This window comes from Haliotis asinina, chromosome 9 (genome assembly GCF_037392515.1).
Source record: "Haliotis asinina isolate JCU_RB_2024 chromosome 9, JCU_Hal_asi_v2, whole genome shotgun sequence".
In the NCBI taxonomy this organism is placed as follows: Eukaryota; Metazoa; Mollusca; class Gastropoda; order Lepetellida; family Haliotidae; genus Haliotis; species Haliotis asinina.
In genome coordinates, this window is record NC_090288.1 from 13,289,445 (window position 1) to 13,311,356 (window position 21,912).

At 39.9% G+C, this 21,912-nt stretch overlaps 1 protein-coding gene across 1 annotated transcript in view; it reads right to left on the reverse strand.

Annotated features, from left to right (window-relative positions):
* Positions 1 to 10,042: 10,042 nt before the first annotated feature.
* The window catches only part of LOC137296259 (tetratricopeptide repeat protein 41-like), a 53,135-nt gene continuing 41,265 nt past the window's right edge, over positions 10,043 to 21,912 (reverse strand). The window contains exons 14-18 of the mRNA XM_067828009.1: positions 19,625 to 19,778; positions 18,275 to 18,424; positions 17,128 to 17,234; positions 15,886 to 15,978; positions 10,043 to 14,174 (exon numbers count right to left, since the gene is read on the reverse strand). Of these exons, the coding sequence (XP_067684110.1) occupies positions 12,916 to 14,174; positions 15,886 to 15,978; positions 17,128 to 17,234; positions 18,275 to 18,424; positions 19,625 to 19,778 (1,763 nt within the window). The 3' untranslated portion in view covers positions 10,043 to 12,915. The remainder of the gene's footprint in view (positions 14,175 to 15,885; positions 15,979 to 17,127; positions 17,235 to 18,274; positions 18,425 to 19,624; positions 19,779 to 21,912) is intronic.

Sequence of the window (21,912 nt, forward strand, 5' to 3'; positions counted from 1 at the left end):
CAAAGTGGGTCACACACCTACATATACACATATACAGTAGTGCCACACACGCACTCACGCACTCACGCGCACGCTAGATGAGGAATCTACGAGAATACTCTCCTGAAGAAGGCAGCCACTCTCCTCAGCGCCTTCCTCACGGGATGAATATCCTCCACGAAGCTGTCGTCGTCCTCGTCCTCATAGACCCAGTAGTCACTGTCGTCGTCACTTGGGACAGGATAGTAGTCGACATAGGTGATGGTGACTGGGGCAGGGAGCGTTTCTCCGTGGTCAGGGCGGGCCCAGAACGGGGTGAAAACACTCAGAGGGTCGGGAGAGGGACTCGGGGATGAAGCCAGGGGACGCTACATTGGTGAGTGGGGAGGGTGGGATTAAGGAGTGTCATTGGGCGAGGTTTACAGGAAGTTTTTATGTGAAGAATACCAGAAAAAGGTCACAGTCCATAGCCCCAGAGTACCCATTTTATGAGACAGTACCCCAAGACAATCAGACTATGCTGACAGATTGTTAGAAAGAAATGTTAAGGACTAAATGGGAGAGGGGTACCCGGGGATTGATTTTTAGCACACCATAACAGAGAAAATACAAAGAAATGTCTCTACTATGCACAAGACGATTGTGGAAGCATAGAGAAAAGAAGAAAACTATTCCGTCCAAGTTGAAGAAGATGTAGATAAAATGCATACACAGTCGGATTCCTCATCCAGCGACGGCCATAGACTAGCAGCAGGAGTGACATGATACCGGATCATGTCTTCCCGTGCTGAAAATAACCAAAAACAACAAGTTAAAATGCACATTACACTACATGAAGAGTAATTTAGAGACCGTCGAAGATATAGTAGACAAGCGGATTGCCGATAAAATAGACCATGAAGCTAATGGAGTCCCGTTTGGGACAAGTATTGGCCACGAGAATGTGTTACAAGAATAATAATGGGCATTTAATCACTGCTTTGGTATACCATCCATCTATTAGAATAGCCACAAAAGGCCGACTATTTTCATGAAAAGCTGACAAAACAATATGCCCAAACTATGCCTTATAAACAGTCACAATATGTCAAAAGGATTATAAAAGTACCGTCCGTCGTTCATAAATAGCGAGAGCTTTCATTTCGCGGACAGAATACACATTAAACAGGTACACATTTGGGAATTTTCACAAAATTGCAAATGGCGGCCAGTAATATCCACTGTTGCTACGGTCAAACTACGGCCTATTTAAAGTCAATCTACACTTTTAACACTTTAAAATACAATAACGGACTGCTTGAATACCTTGAATATGCAGCCTTGTAAACATCTTGACAATAGCAGAACTCGGAAGGATGTCGTAGTCAACGAAATGCAGAGCGATAGGTAGCAAGAGCAATGGCGATTCTGTTAAGAACAGAGGGGACCGTTGGCAACGACAACGGTAACTACATGGAAACGAAGTCAGAACGAGGCGTCATCGAATGTTTCCGGCAATGCCAAGCAGGCGGCTATAGTCGGATCTCATGGTGTCAAACACCTGGCGATTTTTAGGGTTTTAGCCGATGCCTACGGGTTCAAACGTCGGATATGCCATAGTTCACTACCACGCCTTATCTGGTAGATCTTAAAAGCACACTGTCAGTTCTCCAAAGACCTGTTAAGATGAGCACCAGTGGGGAAAGTTGAGGATTCGTTTTCAGTCAGAAAGATACAAGTCTTCCCATTCCCCTTTTTGTTATTTCACATGAGAGTATATCAGAAAGGGAAACTGAAGTCTATGCACGTGTAGTGCCGCATATAGTGGGCAGATATACGTTAAAGTCATTTTCACCCAGTTGAAAATTGATAGACGTTAGGGACCATTTGTTTCCATAGAACTGTGGAAGAAAGACCTTACTCTCTCTAAACAAAGACGGAAACGATTGCAAATAAGGAAGCACATCCTCTTTTGTCGGTCGTTGCCATGGTTTCCGTCGGTGATAAAAAGAAGTGCATGTTGTGTTTGTTTGAACCCCGAATTGAAAGTGGCAAACTGATGAACGTAAATAGTTGCTGGCAAAATCCCTACATCTGACGAGGACACCGTTTGTTGGTTTGTAGCTCGTGGTGTACATTTACAGGCTGTTGGTAGGTGCACTAATTGCTGCGGAAAGATAAGCTGTGCAATTCGACTGATAAACGCTCGCTAATAGTCCGACAAGAGTGGCCTCCCTTCGTTCATCAGCCAGGACCAAGCTGGATAAGAGAGACCAGTCCAGCCATTCCTTTAAATACACTTACAGCTCATCGACCTGCTAAATGACCACTCGACGAAGAGCACAACCGCTCTTCCAGTCTTAGAATATGTGCACATATATAAAGACGATGTGGGGTGGTAGGGTAGCCTTGTGCTGAAAGCGGAAGGGGCGGGTTCCATTCCCCAAATGGGTGAAGCCCATTTCTGGTGTCCCCCGCCGTATACAACTAAAACAATGCTAAAAGTGGCGTAAAATCCCACTCACTCACTATAGACGAGGTGACGGTTAAACAACCACAAAGAGTGAAGGGAGACCACTCTCGATCATTCACCAGTGCACGTCATTTAAAGTAAGTGAAGTCATCGTAAAATATTTAAAGTTCCGACATCCAGTTTGTAGTTACAGCTGCACAAGACTATTGACGTCGTCATTTCCATCACAGAGAGCTTGTTAAAAACTCGATTAGAAGACAGCAACACAACGGGACAGCGCAAACGATCCCTCAATATTTTCATTAGTTTACTCTTACAGAATCTTCAAGTTCTGTCACAATAAAACAGACTTGGTTCAATTGCCTCTCCTGTTGTGTTACTGTCACCTAGTTGTTAGTAGGTCCAAAGAAGGAAGAAAAACAGACTCGTGTGTATACCATTCATCAATATTTATTACATATCCAAAAATAGAATGGTATGTGCTTAAAGAAAATATTCGAATTGGGGCCAAAAGGGAAGAGTTGTCCTCTCATTAGGAGAGAAATAACATAGAAATGTCAGCCAAAGGGTATGCCAAAATATAACTTGATCGAAAGGGTGTGTCCAAAGGAAAGCCCAAAATGGTAGCCAAAAACAGACCAAAGAGGTACAAATGGGATAATAGGGTATTGTACGGATACCCAAACAAGTCGTCCAACCTGAAAACATTTACAGCCAACCAAATACGTATGCAAACCACATCAACATCACATATACAGAAAACAAATACACCATATTCTCCCTCATTCTCTCTCTCACCCTCTCTCTCTCTCTCTCTCTCTCTCTCTCTCTCCCCAATCAGATGTAACTTTACAAAGTGGGTCACACACCTACATATACACATATACAGTAGTGCCACACACGCACTCACGCACTCACGCACTCACGCACTCACGCGCACGCTAGATGAGGAATCTACGAGAATACTCTCCTGAAGAAGGCAGCCACTCTCCTCAGCGCCTTCCTCACGGGATGAATATCCTCCACGAAGCTGTCGTCGTCCTCGTCCTCATAGACCCAGTAGTCACTGTCGTCGTCACTTGGGACAGGATAGTAGTCGACATAGGTGATGGTGACTGGGGCAGGGAGCGTTTCTCCGTGGTCAGGGCGGGCCCAGAACGGGGTGAAAACACTCAGAGGGTCGGGAGAGGGACTCGGGGATGAAGCCAGGGGACGCTACATTGATGAGTGGGGAGGGTGGGATTAAGGAGTGTCATTGGGCGAGGTTTACAGGAAGTTTTTATGTGAAGAATACGAGAAAAAGGTCACAGTCCATAGCCCCAGAGTACCCATTTTATGAGACAGTACCCCAAGACAATCAGACTATGCTGACAGATTGTTAGAAAGAAATGTTAAGGACTAAATGGGAGAGGGGTACCCGGGGATTGATTTTTAGCACACCATAACAGAGAAAATACAAAGAAATGTCTCTACTATGCACAAGACGATTGTGGAAGCATAGAGAAAAGAAGAAAACTATTCCGTCCAAGTTGAAGAAGATGTAGATAAAATGCATACACAGTCGGATTCCTCATCCAGCGACGGCCATAGACTAGCAGCAGGAGTGACATGATACCGGATCATGTCTTCCCGTGCTGAAAATAACCAAAAACAACAAGTTAAAATGCACATTACACTACATGAAGAGTAATTTAGAGACCGTCGAAGATATAGTAGACAAGCGGATTGCCGATAAAATAGACCATGAAGCTAATGGAGTCCCGTTTGGGACAAGTATTGGCCACGAGAATGTGTTACAAGAATAATAATGGGCATTTAATCACTGCTTTGGTATACCATCCATCTATTAGAATAGCCACAAAAGGCCGACTATTTTCATGAAAAGCTGACAAAACAATATGCCCAAACTATGCCTTATAAACAGTCACAATATGTCAAAAGGATTATAAAAGTACCGTCCGTCGTTCATAAATAGCGAGAGCTTTCATTTCGCGGACAGAATACACATTAAACAGGTACACATTTGGGAATTTTCACAAAATTGCAAATGGCGGCCAGTAATATCCACTGTTGCTACGGTCAAACTACGGCCTATTTAAAGTCAATCTACACTTTTAACACTTTAAAATACAATAACGGACTGCTTGAATACCTTGAATATGCAGCCTTGTAAACATCTTGACAATAGCAGGACTCGGAAGGATGTCGTAGTCAACGAAATGCAGAGCGATAGGTAGCAAGAGCAATGGCGATTCTGTTAAGAACAGAGGGGACCGTTGGCAACGACAACGGTAACTACATGGAAACGAAGTCAGAACGAGGCGTCATCGAATGTTTCCGGCAATGCCAAGCAGGCGGCTATAGTCGGATCTCATGGTGTCAAACACCTGGCGATTTTTAGGGTTTTAGCCGATGCCTACGGGTTCAAACGTCGGATATGCCATAGTTCACTACCACGCCTTATCTGGTAGATCTTAAAAGCACACTGTCAGTTCTCCAAAGACCTGTTAAGATGAGCACCAGTGGGGAAAGTTGAGGATTCGTTTTCAGTCAGAAAGATACAAGTCTTCCCATTCCCCTTTTTGTTATTTCACATGAGAGTATATCAGAAAGGGAAACTGAAGTCTATGCACGTGTAGTGCCGCATATAGTGGGCAGATATACGTTAAAGTCATTTTCACCCAGTTGAAAATTGATAGACGTTAGGGACCATTTGTTTCCATAGAACTGTGGAAGAAAGACCTTACTCTCTCTAAACAAAGACGGAAACGATTGCAAATAAGGAAGCACATCCTCTTTTGTCGGTCGTTGCCATGGTTTCCGTCGGTGATAAAAAGAAGTGCATGTTGTGTTTGTTTGAACCCCGAATTGAAAGTGGCAAACTGATGAACGTAAATAGTTGCTGGCAAAATCCCTACATCTGACGAGGACACCGTTTGTTGGTTTGTAGCTCGTGGTGTACATTTACAGGCTGTTGGTAGGTGCACTAATTGCTGCGGAAAGATAAGCTGTGCAATTCGACTGATAAACGCTCGCTAATAGTCCGACAAGAGTGGCCTCCCTTCGTTCATCAGCCAGGACCAAGCTGGATAAGAGAGACCAGTCCAGCCATTCCTTTAAATACACTTACAGCTCATCGACCTGCTAAATGACCACTCGACGAAGAGCACAACCGCTCTTCCAGTCTTAGAATATGTGCACATATATAAAGACGATGTGGGGTGGTAGGGTAGCCTTGTGCTGAAAGCGGAAGGGGCGGGTTCCATTCCCCAAATGGGTGAAGCCCATTTCTGGTGTCCCCCGCCGTATACAACTAAAACAATGCTAAAAGTGGCGTAAAATCCCACTCACTCACTATAGACGAGGTGACGGTTAAACAACCACAAAGAGTGAAGGGAGACCACTCTTGATCACTCACCAGTGCACGTCATTTAAAGTAAGTGAAGTCATCGTAAAATATTTAAAGTTCCGACATCCAGTTTGTAGTTACAGCTGCACAAGACTATTGACGTCGTCATTTCCATCACAGAGAGCTTGTTAAAAACTCGATTAGAAGACAGCAACACAACGGGACAGCGCAAACGATCCCTCAATATTTTCATTAGTTTACTCTTACAGAATCTTCAAGTTCTGTCACAATAAAACAGACTTGGTTCAATTGCCTCTCCTGTTGTGTTACTGTCACCTAGTTGTTAGTAGGTCCAAAGAAGGAAGAAAAACAGACTCGTGTGTATACCATTCATCAATATTTATTACATATCCAAAAATAGAATGGTATGTGCTTAAAGAAAATATTCGAATTGGGGCCAAAAGGGAAGAGTTGTCCTCTCATTAGGAGAGAAATAACATAGAAATGTCAGCCAAAGGGTATGCCAAAATATAACTTGATCGAAAGGGTGTGTCCAAAGGAAAGCCCAAAATGGTAGCCAAAAACAGACCAAAGAGGTACAAATGGGATAATAGGGTATTGTACGGATACCCAAACAAGTCGTCCAACCTGAAAACATTTACAGCCAACCAAATACGTATGCAAACCACATCAACATCACATATACAGAAAACAAATACACCATATTCTCCCTCATTCTCTCTCTCACCCTCTCTCTCTCTCTCTCTCTCTCTCTCTCTCTCTCCCCAATCAGATGTAACTTTACAAAGTGGGTCACACACCTACATATACACATATACAGTAGTGCCACACACGCACTCACGCACTCACGCACTCACGCGCACGCTAGATGAGGAATCTACGAGAATACTCTCCTGAAGAAGGCAGCCACTCTCCTCAGCGCCTTCCTCACGGGATGAATATCCTCCACGAAGCTGTCGTCGTCCTCGTCCTCATAGACCCAGTAGTCACTGTCGTCGTCACTTGGGACAGGATAGTAGTCGACATAGGTGATGGTGACTGGGGCAGGGAGCGTTTCTCCGTGGTCAGGGCGGGCCCAGAACGGGGTGAAAACACTCAGAGGGTCGGGAGAGGGACTCGGGGATGAAGCCAGGGGACGCTACATTGGTGAGTGGGGAGGGTGGGATTAAGGAGTGTCATTGGGCGAGGTTTACAGGAAGTTTTTATGTGAAGAATACCAGAAAAAGGTCACAGTCCATAGCCCCAGAGTACCCATTTTATGAGACAGTACCCCAAGACAAACAGACTATGCTGACAGATTGTTAGAAAGAAATGTTAAGGACTAAATGGGAGAGGGGTACCCGGGGATTGATTTTTAGCACACCATAACAGAGAAAATACAAAGAAATGTCTCTACTATGCACAAGACGATTGTGGAAGCATAGAGAAAAGAAGAAAACTATTCCGTCCAAGTTGAAGAAGATGTAGATAAAATGCATACACAGTCGGATTCCTCATCCAGCGACGGCCATAGACTAGCAGCAGGAGTGACATGATACCGGATCATGTCTTCCCGTGCTGAAAATAACCAAAAACAACAAGTTAAAATGCACATTACACTACATGAAGAGTAATTTAGAGACCGTCGAAGATATAGTAGACAAGCGGATTGCCGATAAAATAGACCATGAAGCTAATGGAGTCCCGTTTGGGACAAGTATTGGCCACGAGAATGTGTTACAAGAATAATAATGGGCATTTAATCACTGCTTTGGTATACCATCCATCTATTAGAATAGCCACAAAAGGCCGACTATTTTCATGAAAAGCTGACAAAACAATATGCCCAAACTATGCCTTATAAACAGTCACAATATGTCAAAAGGATTATAAAAGTACCGTCCGTCGTTCATAAATAGCGAGAGCTTTCATTTCGCGGACAGAATACACATTAAACAGGTACACATTTGGGAATTTTCACAAAATTGCAAATGGCGGCCAGTGATATCCACTGTTGCTACGGTCAAACTACGGCCTATTTAAAGTCAATCTACACTTTTAACACTTTAAAATACAATAACGGACTGCTTGAATACCTTGAATATGCAGCCTTGTAAACATCTTGACAATAGCAGGACTCGGAAGGATGTCGTAGTCAACGAAATGCAGAGCGATAGGTAGCAAGAGCAATGGCGATTCTGTTAAGAACAGAGGGGACCGTTGGCAACGACAACGGTAACTACATGGAAACGAAGTCAGAACTAGGCGTCATCGAATGTTTCCGGCAATGCCAAGCAGGCGGCTATAGTCGGATCTCATGGTGTCAAACACCTGGCGATTTTTAGGGTTTTAGCCGATGCCTACGGGTTCAAACGTCGGATATGCCATAGTTCACTACCACGCCTTATCTGGTAGATCTTAAAAGCACACTGTCAGTTCTCCAAAGACCTGTTAAGATGAGCACCAGTGGGGAAAGTTGAGGATTCGTTTTCAGTCAGAAAGATACAAGTCTTCCCATTCCCCTTTTTGTTATTTCACATGAGAGTATATCAGAAAGGGAAACTGAAGTCTATGCACGTGTAGTGCCGCATATAGTGGGCAGATATACGTTAAAGTCATTTTCACCCAGTTGAAAATTGATAGACGTTAGGGACCATTTGTTTCCATAGAACTGTGGAAGAAAGACCTTACTCTCTCTAAACAAAGACGGAAACGATTGCAAATAAGGAAGCACATCCTCTTTTGTCGGTCGTTGCCATGGTTGCCGTCGGTGATAAAAAGAAGTGCATGTTGTGTTTGTTTGAACCCCGAATTGAAAGTGGCAAACTGATGAACGTAAATAGTTGCTGGCAAAGTCCCTACATCTGACGTGAGCACCGTTTGCTGGTGTGTAGCTCGTGGTGTACATTTATAGGCTGTTGGTAGGTGCACTAATTGCTGCGGAAAGATAACCTATGCAATTCGACTGTATAAACGCTCGCTCATAGTCCGACAAGAGTGGTCTCCCCTCGTCCATGGACCCAGACCAAGCTGGCAGAGGGAGACCAGTCCAGCCATTCCTTTAAATATACTTACAGCTCATTGACCTGCTTAATGACCACTCGACGAGGAGCACAACCTCTCTTCCAGTCTTAGAATATGTGCACATATATAAAGACGATGTGGGGTGGTAGGGTAGCCTTGTGCTTAAAGCAGAATTGCCGGGTTCCATTCCCCAAATGGGTGAAGCCCATTTCTGGTGTCCCCCGCCGTCCTACAGCTGGAATAATGCTAAAAGCGGCGTAAAATCCGACTCACTCACTAAAACAGAGGTGACGGTTAAACAACCACAAAGAGTGAAGGGAGACTACTCTCGATCACTCACCAGTGCACGTAATTTAAAGTAAGTGAAGTCATCGTAAAATAGCTAGACATCTGACATCACGTTTGTAGTTATAGCTGCAACTTCTAACCCGAATATCCCCTCAGCACCATCATTTGTAATTCGTGCACTTAAATAACAACTTAAGTTGTATAACATTAAAATGGACCTGTTTCTCCTTTTGTGTTACCATCCACAGAAGGAAAGAAATGAAACTCACGTGTGTACCATTCACTAATAAAATTTTCAAATTATAGAATAACATAATAACAGAATGGCATGTTCTCAAAGAGGTTTCTGAATCGAATGGATTATCCCCTGATTACATGAGAAATAAACTATGACACGTCAGCCAAAGCTTATGCCAAAAGATACTTGACTGATGGGATGTGTCCAAATGAAAGTCCATAAATGTAATCAAAACAGACCAGAAAAGGGGAAATGGGATAACAACATTTATCAACAAATGGACGGAGTGAAAGTTGAGCATTTCTGAAAGGTTTTCTTTGCTTGTTTGTTTGTTTGTTTCTTGTTTAAGGCCACTGTCCTTAGGTCAATCCAGTGACCAACAGCATGAGCATCAATCTACACAATTGAGATCCGGTGACATGTGTCAACCAAATCAGTGAGTCTGGACAGCCAATACCATTAGTCACTTCATACGACAAGCATGAATTGCTGAAGATCTGACCTGGGGCTCCTTTTTCAAACCAGCCTCAACTCCCATTCTTTAACCCTGCACTAAGGTTACCTCAGTAAAGGCTGCGTCTTGAAAGGAGTCATAGTCAAGAGCTGATGCAGAAAGTGCACAGGTAACAGACAGAGAACATGACAAAGCACAGGACCATAAAGCTTCATAATTTTTGCTCAGGTCAATAAATATGCACCCAAAGTCAATATGATGTAAAAGGTGGTTTTATTTGCAATGAATGTGCTTGGAATCTTATTTCAAGCATCCATCATATTAAGATTATATATATACAGCAATCTCCATTTCTGAAAAATATCCTCAACAACATAATGACTTCATAATAAAACAGGTTTTCTGAAGTAATTCTCATAACTATGTCCAATCAACAACCACATAACAAAACAATGAAATAAAAAATACTTTTAAAAATCTTGAATTCAAAGCCGACATGATAATCTCTATACAAGGTAAATATGATAAAACATAAATATATTCTGTGGAGGCATTTTTCATAAATATTTACTAAACTATAGTCTTTGGGTCGTAATTAAAGTAAAGCTAAAAATAGCTATCCAAACAAATTACACTGACTAATGACTCACCTGCAAGAGCAGTTGTACGTATGTTATAGTACTGAACAAAAGTATGGAATGAATCCAAAATTTTTATCACAGAAAAATACTCAGATTACAAGCTGGATAACCAGATTAGAAGCTGGGTAACAAAGATGAATTTAATGTGTGATCAGCAGTGTTGAGACATATGATATTTAAATAAATATACCCCTCTCCTAGGTCTGGTTCTCAGGTTCTGTGTCGCTTACACATGGAGCTGTGACAATGTAGCACAGTATTGATAATCATGGTACTGATAAATATATCTACACTTTTTTCGCATCATGATAGGTATTGACCTTAAAATTCTTAATTTTCTGCCATCAAAATGTACTTTTATGAAGAAAGTAGAACTAAAATATCATGATATGCATTGAATCGAATCTGATCATTTCAAGATATTGCAATTTGCATTGTAAAATGTATTTCTGTATCGTCATCCCTCTATTTCTACATAATCAAATTCCACTTGTACAATCATCACAAATACATGTACCACTGAGAAGGCTATAGAAATAATTTATGGAATTAAACATGAAACAGGTGTAACTTATTTAACAGATATGAGTCATATTCAATATTTACGAATGACACAAACATATAAATATAGCAGATCTTAAGTTAAAAACAATATAAAATTATTATCATCAATAACATATGAAAAACTAAATACCACTATCATATACAGAATTTGATCATTAAATGTACTTCCCTCAATAATGACTGTCTGTATAAGAACATCATGTGAGCAGTTCCAATTTTTATTGCTATTAACAAGCACTGTGTTCAACATGGTTTGAGAGTCTTCATATTTATGTCATTATTAAAGTAATAAATTTAAAGAAAAATATAACAGTTCCATATGTACTGAATTTGCAGATATATGTTTTCTTATTGTAAAGTTAAGCAACTGACTGGCCTTCTTGTAAAAGTTATATTGGTAGAAATATCACAGTATCTCATATAAATCACAAACAAATTAAATTAACAAATACTATTAGTTTTATAATACTCAAACTTGACACATGAGACAGATAATAATCATTTCAGTGTCAAAACGACTGTAACATTACCCAAATATGTAGCCTTCTGTTGTGAATAACATTTTGACCCACTTTTCATTGTTGCTGACCAATGGGAAAAAAGGTCATCAAGCTGATTCTTATCAAGATTATTATGAACCCACATAGTGGTCAAACTTGCTTATCATCATTGGCATATTTACTGTGATTAGTACATGTGTATAATAAATATCCTGTTCCAAAAATTCCACTTGACCAAATTCTTGATCAATTGCTTCTTAATCTTGAAATGTGCACTTTAATGTGCCCAAAATATTTCATGCCAGAGTATATTTATTGTGTATGATTACAGGAAGCAGTAATGTGTGGATGAGAGGGGTTTAAGTCATTTTCAGCAACATTTCAGCAATATGACAGCAGGGGACACAAGAAAGCATACAGGAGGAATACAACTGCCTAACAAGCATATAACCATGCACGTTTCAGCAAGTTTTGCTCACAACTGCTCAGTCTCTGAGACACATGTAATTAGTTGTGTATTGTTTAAATGACCACCATACTCAGTCAATTTTCTGAGTTGATTATGCCAAGTATGGTATTTCGACCAAGATGGAGGACTATTAACAATTTCACAAGCTTGCAATAATTCCCCCATGTTAACAACAACATCAGTAACAAGATATATCAGTGTTTATCAGATCATTCATCATGGAAGCACAAGGTAGATAGCTCTTTCTACAAGTATAACAACAATAAATACAATTCAGATGAGCATATATATTTGGACATAACATCATAAATGAGACACAGATCCTCCTGAAACAGACAATTCCTTTTTTCTCCAAGCTTACAGATAAATATAACTTGAAAACTAATATTTATATTTGGTCTGGATTGTATGTGAAAAAATATGGGAATAAATAAATATATATATTTATATAGAATCATATTCTATAATTTGCATAATTTACATATTTGTATGTATTTTGTACATGTATGGCAGTCACTTTAGCCAAAGGCAAAATGTCCCATACTATGGGTATCTGCATCAATAGTTTACCCATTCTTACCAGCTGTATAATTTGTTCCTGTTTAAGGAATAAGATTAACCACTTTTTTACAGATTCCACACAAAAACATTTAATAGTATACCAAAATATGTTACATATTTCATGTGAGCCTTCATCGAAGATATCAACACTGGTTTCTAATATTTCAAGAGAAAAATAAGCAATCAATTTTAAATGGCCCAGTGAAGACTTCCTTAAAAATAAATAACAAATTAAACTGTGGAACACAGATCCTAAAAATTATTTGTACATACCTGTACTGAGCTACAGAGAAGAATGGCCAAAAAAGTGAATACCCTGCACTGACAAATATCATACATCATTTCTTCATTCATAAATTTACACCTATGTACACAAAACCTAAAACAAGACAGATATTAGGTAACGACTGCAGTTTCAGGTTTAAAGGAGACAACAGCACAATTCAATGCCACACTCTCACGGATTGCCTCCCTTGGTTGGGAATCTTGTGATGGATGTGTTTCAACAAGGATAGGCTCAGATCGCTGTGCCATAACAATCTTCCCCATATGCTTACGAGATACTGACTCCTTTTGTTTCAATCCATTTATGTTTGTATTTACTCTGCTTGACGAACTGGAAACTGAGTTTGGTCGACTTTGGGATCTCTTTGATGGAATTGGTTCTTCATTTGTAGGATACCTGCCTTTGACATGATACCATGCTGCTTTGTGATGAACTGCGCGCTTCATATCCCAGGGTATGCTGGGCTTATCCAGCAGGCTGTAGATGGAGCTGTGTGGGCCTGAGATGGAGCGGCAGTTGGAGACGTTGATGGCATGAGGTCCCGGAATGCTGCAGCGAGACCGATGACTCTGGAGGCTGCTGTTGGTGAGGCAGGAGGATGAGGTGCCTGTTGTGTAGATCCCTGATCCATCTCCTCGATTAAAGTTGGCACTGTGTGTCCTATTGGGCATGCTGAGCCGAACATTTCCAGCTTTGCCATACAAAGCAAAAAGCTTCAGAGGAGCACTGACTGGCCGGGAGTCGACTTTAGCTTTCACTGGAACCTTCTTTGGCGATTTCTGAGGCTCGGCAGCCATTTCACTAGCATAGTTGTCAATTTGTGGCTCTGAGATTGTGACTGACGGTCTTTTTGCATCATCCCCATCATCATCCCCTCCCCCTGCAAAACTTAGGTCAACAGTCAGTCTCCTGATTGAAGAGTCTGATGTCAAACTGGAGGCGTTTGTCTCGGACAAAGGCACAGTTTTACCCATATCCAGAGCCTGCTGAAAGCGTCTCTCTATTGAGCCCCTTCTAAGCAGTTTTGGGCGGTCGGAGTCAGTCAGAAGTCTCTCTGAAGCACTCATCACACTAGCAGAACTGCCCATGATGCTGAGGGGACGATTGTGCTTCAGGAGATCTTCTCTGCTGACAGATCTCACAGAGTCACGATCACCATTTCTCAGTCTGTTAATGGTGGTGGAAGGCCGGAACTTCTTCTTCAAAGCTGAAAGATCTTTATCTCTGAAGGAAAGACTGCTGTAAGGGTTGGATGGAGTTCGGGTGTCAGTTGGTTTGGCCGGCCCAAACTCATAGTGCCCTAGTCGAAGCATCACCTCCTGGTTTGTGAGGTACTGCTGAGCTGCCTTTGTGTCGGGGTGGTCTCCTCCTGTGATTAGATACAAATCATCAGATATATTACTCACTGAACTAGGACTGCACAGTATTATCGGTGTATGCTTTCAAAGAGTATGTACTGCAACATTTTTCACGAGTTTGTTCAAAATTGACCCTGTTCGTCCAGTAGAAAATAGGTCATCGTAATGTGACTTATAGCAATACTGATTATCCATACATTTAACTCTTCAAAAAAAAAGAAACTTGACACAGGAACAATTTGAATTTTAGGAAAATATACCGATCCAAGCTGAATCCCAACACGATGGAGAATGGTTGCCAATGACAAAGCTTTCAATAAAAGCAGCACAAACCATGGTCATTCACAGTTTACACTCATGTCTGTGAATAGCTAAAACGCACCCTACATGAAATGCACATGCACCATGAAATTGTGTTTCACCCTGTGCTCAAACTTATCACTGTTGGCTTTAAAAGCCACATCAATGGTACTCCATATGTACTGCTATAAGCCAATATAGATGACAAGAGAATGAAAAGACTGACAGAAGCTCGGCTGTTTCCAAGGATGGGCATCGCAGCATGAAGAGGCAAGGCACTTCAGCTTGTCCAGACAGACCATCTTAAACCTATGGACCCAATACAACAATACTGGAGGTGTTAATGACAGACCCAGGTCAGGTTGATCTAGAGGTACCACCTCCGTCCGGTGACGACATCCTGGTTCAGACCCCTCAGCCACAGCCACATCCTCTATAACAATCTAAATGCCTGGACTGCACTGAATGTCTGACCAGACAGTGCGCAATTGGTTATGGGAAGTCAGAAGTTTTGATAGAAGACCATTTCAACGTCACATGGCTCTCTTCATCAGCATCAATGGCTGATCTTTGGAACACAAGAATCGGCCACATTGCACATGTTTGGCAGGACTTCCTCCAGCAAAACTATGTTTAAGGTGTTAAATTGGCCTACCCAATTTGTCCCCTACTGAAAATACTCTTTATTGACACTTGCACCAGCATAATCCACCACCTCATACATTACAAGAACTGCATGTGGCACTTCAGCAAAAGTATCAAAATAATTACGAGTAAACATTCCTCAAGACTGCAATCGGCATCCCCTTTCTTCTAAATGCCAACCCTGCCAAGCTGTTATCGATGGTCATAGTGATCACACCAGATCACATTTCACTCTGACCAAGTAGCTTGAACAGCCCTCTTTGGCTCCTAACAATAAATAGGAATAAATTTAGCATGGGTCAAAGACCAATTGTGTATTGTCTTCTAATCAGAAAATCCCTACAGCTTAAGGCATGCAGGGCGGTGGGGTAGCCTAGTGGTTAAAGCGTTTGCTTGTCATGCCGAAGACTCGGGTTCGACAGGGTACAATGTGTGAAGTCCATTTTGTGGTGTCCCCTGCCGTGATATTGCTGAAATATTGCTGGAATATTGCTAAAAAGCAGCGTAAAACTCACTCACTCATGCTTAAGGTCTGCAGGATGATCTTCAGGAGAGTTTCTTGGATTCAATGCTACATATTAGGGTGATTTTTTGGGGTGTGTGTGGATTCAAACCAACACTCACAAGTGTACCTGTTGTGCCCAAGTGACAGATCTGCACAAGAAATCTGTGTACTTACATCACTGGGTGTGAACCGTCCAAAAGAAGACTTCATGTAAGTCCCTCCACACACACACACCACCCCTACCCCTACCCCTTACCCCAAATCCAGCTTACCTAATCTTGTTGTGCGAATGTCCAAAGCTTTTCTTAGCAATGTTATGGATTCCATTTTAGCTGAATAACTCGGCTGCTCTCCAATCAGACAACCTGAATAAAGACAATAATGCTCCATACATTCCGACATCATGAGTACAATGGAGAAAAACTATTCAGGACAAAATCATGGGTTTTTCTTATACAACCATGTGACAAAAACATTCTCAACATTTGTATTTTCAAAGATGTCTGTCACATATTTTCATGAAAAAATTGCGATTTGGTGAAATGAACAAAATAATTTATAAAATATTTAAAATAAATACTTTGATATTTTGTTTCTATAATACCAGCTGTCATGTTCCACTAAAAATATACCTCTAAAAAAACAACTTTTACTGAAACAAAAACCTGACCTCCATGCAGTGTGAACTATTTCTGTAGGAATGTGATGAATTGCCCATTAAATCAATGTTTCAGGAAAATTCATTAAAGAAACAGACAACCTTTAAGATTTCTTTATCAAGTATAAAGTTTTAGCATGTATATTTCCTTCTGTCTGCACTTTTCACTGCTTTTGATAATTAGTCGGAAGTTTAACTCAGTGAAAAAAATGCATATAATAGGTTCGAAATATGGTAATATCTGACAAATTCACATATCCAATTCACAACAAATTAATAATTATATAATAAATTCCATAGGAATGTGACAAATTATTCATTAAATCTGTTTCAGGACAATTCTTATCTTATCTTATCTTATTATCTTTATCAATTATTTCCTTCTGTCTGCACTTTTTACTGTGGTTTGATTGTGATGAACTAGTCAGAGGCTTAAGTCAGTGACAACGTAATTTACAACAGATGCCGAATATGGTAGTAACATAAATTCAAATATCCAATTCATAATCTGTTAGTAATTTGATATGGACACATTAGAAGACATGTTTATAAAAGTTGTTTCAAAAACATTCATGTTATGGTTGAATATGTCCCCTGCAACATGCTTGTTGTAATGGGGAACTCAATAAATAGTGTAGACAAGCTTGATCAACTTGGCTCCATTCCTCATTGTGATCTTTGGGCTATGATAGTCATAAGTCTATGTTGAAGTATGGGAGTTAACTGTTGTAGCGCTACGATCACTTGGAGGAATACTGCCCTTGTAGATATGGACTCATCATATCCCAGCTGTTTCATTTCTGGTTCAAACTCAATAAATTACAAGCTTCAGCCTATAACAAACAAACAAACAAACCCAGTTCATAGAGTATCTCTGCTGTGAGGAGATGGTTGGAGGTGAGGCACTGTTCCCGCACCTCTATGGCCCGACTGTACAGGTGCTCTGCTTGTGCCTTGTCACACCTGTTCAGGTAAACAAAGGTGTTACAGGAAAATAATGATCATCTTCCAAATGTATTTGTCAGACAAAACGTTATTGCAATCAGTCAAGGTTCCAACTTCCTAAATTTGAAGTCACCAAAGTGCCTTAAAATATTCAGTTACTAAAAAATGAATGTAATGAAGACTCACTTGAATCTGTTGATTCCAGAAGTAGATATCAATGAGTCAATGCGTGATTTCTCCATAATTTAACCATGTTATGCTTGATAAATGATTTCTCTGTAATGGTCTATACTAAGCATCAGTTTTATATCTTAAAATGCATTCCTGGTTAAGTAAGTGAAGGTAAAAGGTTCAGTTCATAAGCCTGTTTAGTACTGCTCAATGTTTGAAAGGAAATGTATGTGAGAGAATATGGTTTTACTGTGCATAATGCATTATTCCTGCAAAGATACAGTTTGGAACACCACAAATTGGCTCCATGTGGAGAGTAGAACCCAGGTTTTCAGTGTGACAAACAACAGTTTTAACCACTAGGCAACCCTCACCCCCCTGCAACTGAAAACAAATGTAACTGTGTATTGTGCTAAAGTTGGTTGGCTGTCTCAGGACTTACAGTGCATGCCATGTCAAAAGCAGTAGACTTACAGATGTAGGTTAGGCCAGACCAATTTTATTTCTTGTTTTATGGATCCAACTGCAGTATTTTTTCAAGAATAAAAAAAAAAGAAAAAATAATTTTCCCTGATCAAAAAATAAAACCCTAATGTTTTTATTGACTAAGAATGTAAACTCACAAGGAAATACTATTTTTGGCCCATATTCACTCCATAAATTGCCCAAAGTAAAATACTATGAGTATTTAGAAGGAACATTACTTTGACTGGAAATTATATTTGTACTGTTTTTCCCGCCTGCAAATAGGTTTTCAGAGGACAAAAATCCGTAAAACAAAAAATGAAATTGGTCTGGCCTTAAAACAGAATACAAATACATATTGTTTGTTTTCTTAAATGACTTATATTATTAGTAACTGTTGCAGAGCAAAAGAACTCACATACCCTTTGTTATTACTAGTGGAGGAAAGTAGTCTGGCAAGCGCTACCAGCACATCAGCAACCAAGGGATGACGTTTTCCAAACCACTGTTCACGTAGGATGAGACATTGGCGTAGACAAGACTCAGCTCGAAGACAGTCCTGTTGTTTGTGCCTGTCAAGACGGAAACGTCAGAGTCCATACACAATATTGATTAATTCTCAAACATTCACCAACTATAACCAGTAGGTATGGTGTAATGTCAATGAATTTATTGATAAACTGACATCCAATATATTAAACAATATGATCTCTACAGGAGGTAAGTAAGACAGTCTTATCTCACACACAACACTCCAGGAGATATCAATTTACTCATCAATTTAGAATAGGATACTGTCAATATCTTTTAAACACCAAACCAGGTCATATCTTACTTTAAAGGACTGGCCATTTATAGCCTGCCATTTTATAACGCTTGTCATATTTTTGGGTGACTCTCCCTTTATCCTTGTAAACTTGCACATCCTCTTCAATGAGACAAAATGCAAAAGCACCTTATAATTTATATAATTACATTATTTCTTCTTTTTTCTTCTCTTAGAGCCCTACAGATATGCTTTGTTGATCATCCACTGACTTATCCGCTTATATGAATGTTCCTTCGACCCTATAGAGCTATCAGTATTTTTGCACGTGTTTCTCACCTCAGACCTAAACCAACAAGAGAGGGGTGAAAACAAAATACATTAAAATAAGAAAAGACATTTTCACTAATTGTGTCCTTTCTGTGAACTTATTATATAAGTTTTTCAAATTTACATTACATGGTAACATCCTTAAATATATTTATGAAGATTGAATTGCTTTTCTTCTGAAGCAATTTCGTAATATATGTCAATGAAGGAAGATCAAGCTAGCCTAGTTTTTTTTATCAGTGTGTTTATCAGAGTATTTCTTGAATCACATCTGAGCTATAATTATCACAGCAGAAAGAAATCAAATTCAGTTCTTGTCAGAATGCTGAGTACCAAATTTAAAAACACACATTATATACTTTCTTGAACGAATGGTTACAAACGCTTTCAAGCATTACTGGAGTAAGTGCTTCATTTTGGTAAGTATACAACTATCAAATTACCATTTCTTGTCTGTATTTGGTTAAGTCACAGTCAAACATTGGTGTATACTATATTTTGCATGCATTTCAGTAGAAGGCAATGTCAATGAAGAGGAAATATACTTTTCAAAATTAAATTTTATCAAATATCATGCAACAACAAATATTCTACACTTTACCTTAGAAAAATATCAATTTGGGGAAATATTCAGTTCGCTAATTCATATTTGAAAAAAGGCACAATGATATCTCACCTTAGAATTCCCAGATGGAAGAGGACGGTTGCCCTGAGGGTGATATGACCTGGACAGTTCTCAATACTCTCAAGTGATTCCTTCAACAGGTCCTCAGCCTCGCCCAGCTCTCCCTCACTCAGCCTGAGGCTGCCATGGTGCCCCAGCAGACGACCTGTACATAAAAGGACATCAGCTTGTGTTGGCTTGTTGTATAATGCTGCACTCACACCACAAACGATAATAAAACTATATGGTACCGGTTTGTAAAGAATTTGTGACAAGACAAGAACATCCAGTGATCAACATCATAAGCACTGATCTATGCAATCGGTATTCAATAACATGTGTCAACCAAATCAGCGATCCTGACACCCAATCCCGTTAGTCGCCTCTAACAAGCATGGGTTGCTGAAGTTCGTCATAGGTTCATCAGCTTGTGATACCACACCACTTCTCCAGCTCTTCTCAGTTTCATTAAACCACATGGGATGGAATCTGTGTATTTATAAAGGCTAACAAACTTCAGGTCAGATTTTTGTACCAACTCTGTTGATCTTGACATATAGTGACACATCCTCAAGATACAGGTAAACTATGTCTATAAGCAGCAAGCTTAGAACCAATTGAAGGACATTACAAACTGATGAATACAAGGACCTGCATGATGACAACACCAACCAGGTGCGAGTTAAGAAAAAGCTCCATAATCAGATGAAAATATTACCGTTTAACAAACTGACCAAAGTGAAAACATTCATACATCAAACAAGCATTGTGTGTTCAGCAAAGCACTTGCACCACTGAATTGTGAGCCAGTTTACACTCATCAAATGGGTACATATGTATGTGATATAGACTACCAACTGACTCCTTACTCTGGGTTAGAAGTCTAAGGATAACACTTGTGACAACACAGTAATGTCAGAAAACAAAGAAGGGGCAAAACACTTGCCACCAAAAATCAACACCTGCAGAGATCTACACTGTCCACTGGGCCAACCAACAATGGCGCACAATGGCTAAATAACTAGACTGCAATAACAGAACACTGCAAGAATCGATGGAACATTTCAAACCTGAATAATGTGAAACCACTATCATCAGTATAGAGTATTGTACCTTTAGAGGGATGTGTACATTGTGGGATTCGATACCACAGTCTTAGAATGAGGTAACTAACTACCACCACACACATGAACAATCTAACCCACAAAACCATATACAGCTTCAACAAAATGGAAGTCCGACAACTGGTATTCTAGACCATGCACTTTGTGTACCCTGCTGACATGCTTAAAATTCAACATGACTTCCATGGCCAAAGCCCAACTTAATTTGTATGCGCCAATCAGGTGCCTAGCTCTTACATCTGAATTAAAGACTCAGCCCCCTCTCCAACCCCCAAACTCCACCTCAAAAAGTAGCAATAGTTTTAATTTCACATTTTTATTTTAAGGAAATATAATCCCAAATATTACATATTTCGATTTTACCATTGGAATTAATTGTCCATTAAAAACACTGTAAATGCCACACGAATAGGTAACTCACAATATGCAGTTCAACCTCAAGTCATCTTCCTCCAAAGACTATTGATGTTTATACTATACTGTCTATGTGTATGAATCAGTGTACTGGAACAATCTAAATGTAACAAACGTGAGTAATGAACAAGATCGACATACTCAGAGCGTAACTGACACCCATGTTGGAGGTCTTTGAGTCAAACACTTTACTCAATGGCCGACACCGGACAAGTATTTCATGCTCAACAGAATATATTCATATACTTCAGGAAACAATGACATGCTTGACAGAAGGCCATTTGGGATTGTTTTGTATTGAATGTAACACGTTTAGTAACTACTCACAACAATGCTTAGGGTTTGATAGAACTTGCTTTTTTGCTAAACATTTGATCTCTGTTGATAACACCCAAGTGTATGTTCATCGTTTTGGACTCTAACTGCACCAAATTGAACTAGAATTTGGAAGGAAACATGTGAAAGTTATCTATATCAAATGAGTTACCTAATAGAAGATTTAAAGAAACAGAACTAAGATTTTAATTTAAACAAAAGCTACAGTGATTTAATTGTTCTTATAGTGCATTATCTGTTTTGTCAGGAATTAACTAGGATTTAACAGAGGTAGGATAGTTTTAGAAATGATACGTTTCGAGGTCTTTTACTTACACATAATTTCAGAGGCAAAATATGTAATTACAAATCAAATTACAAAACTGTCATAATGTAACAAATACAAGCCATAGAAGAAAACTAAATTGTGCTTTTATTGCTGATAAT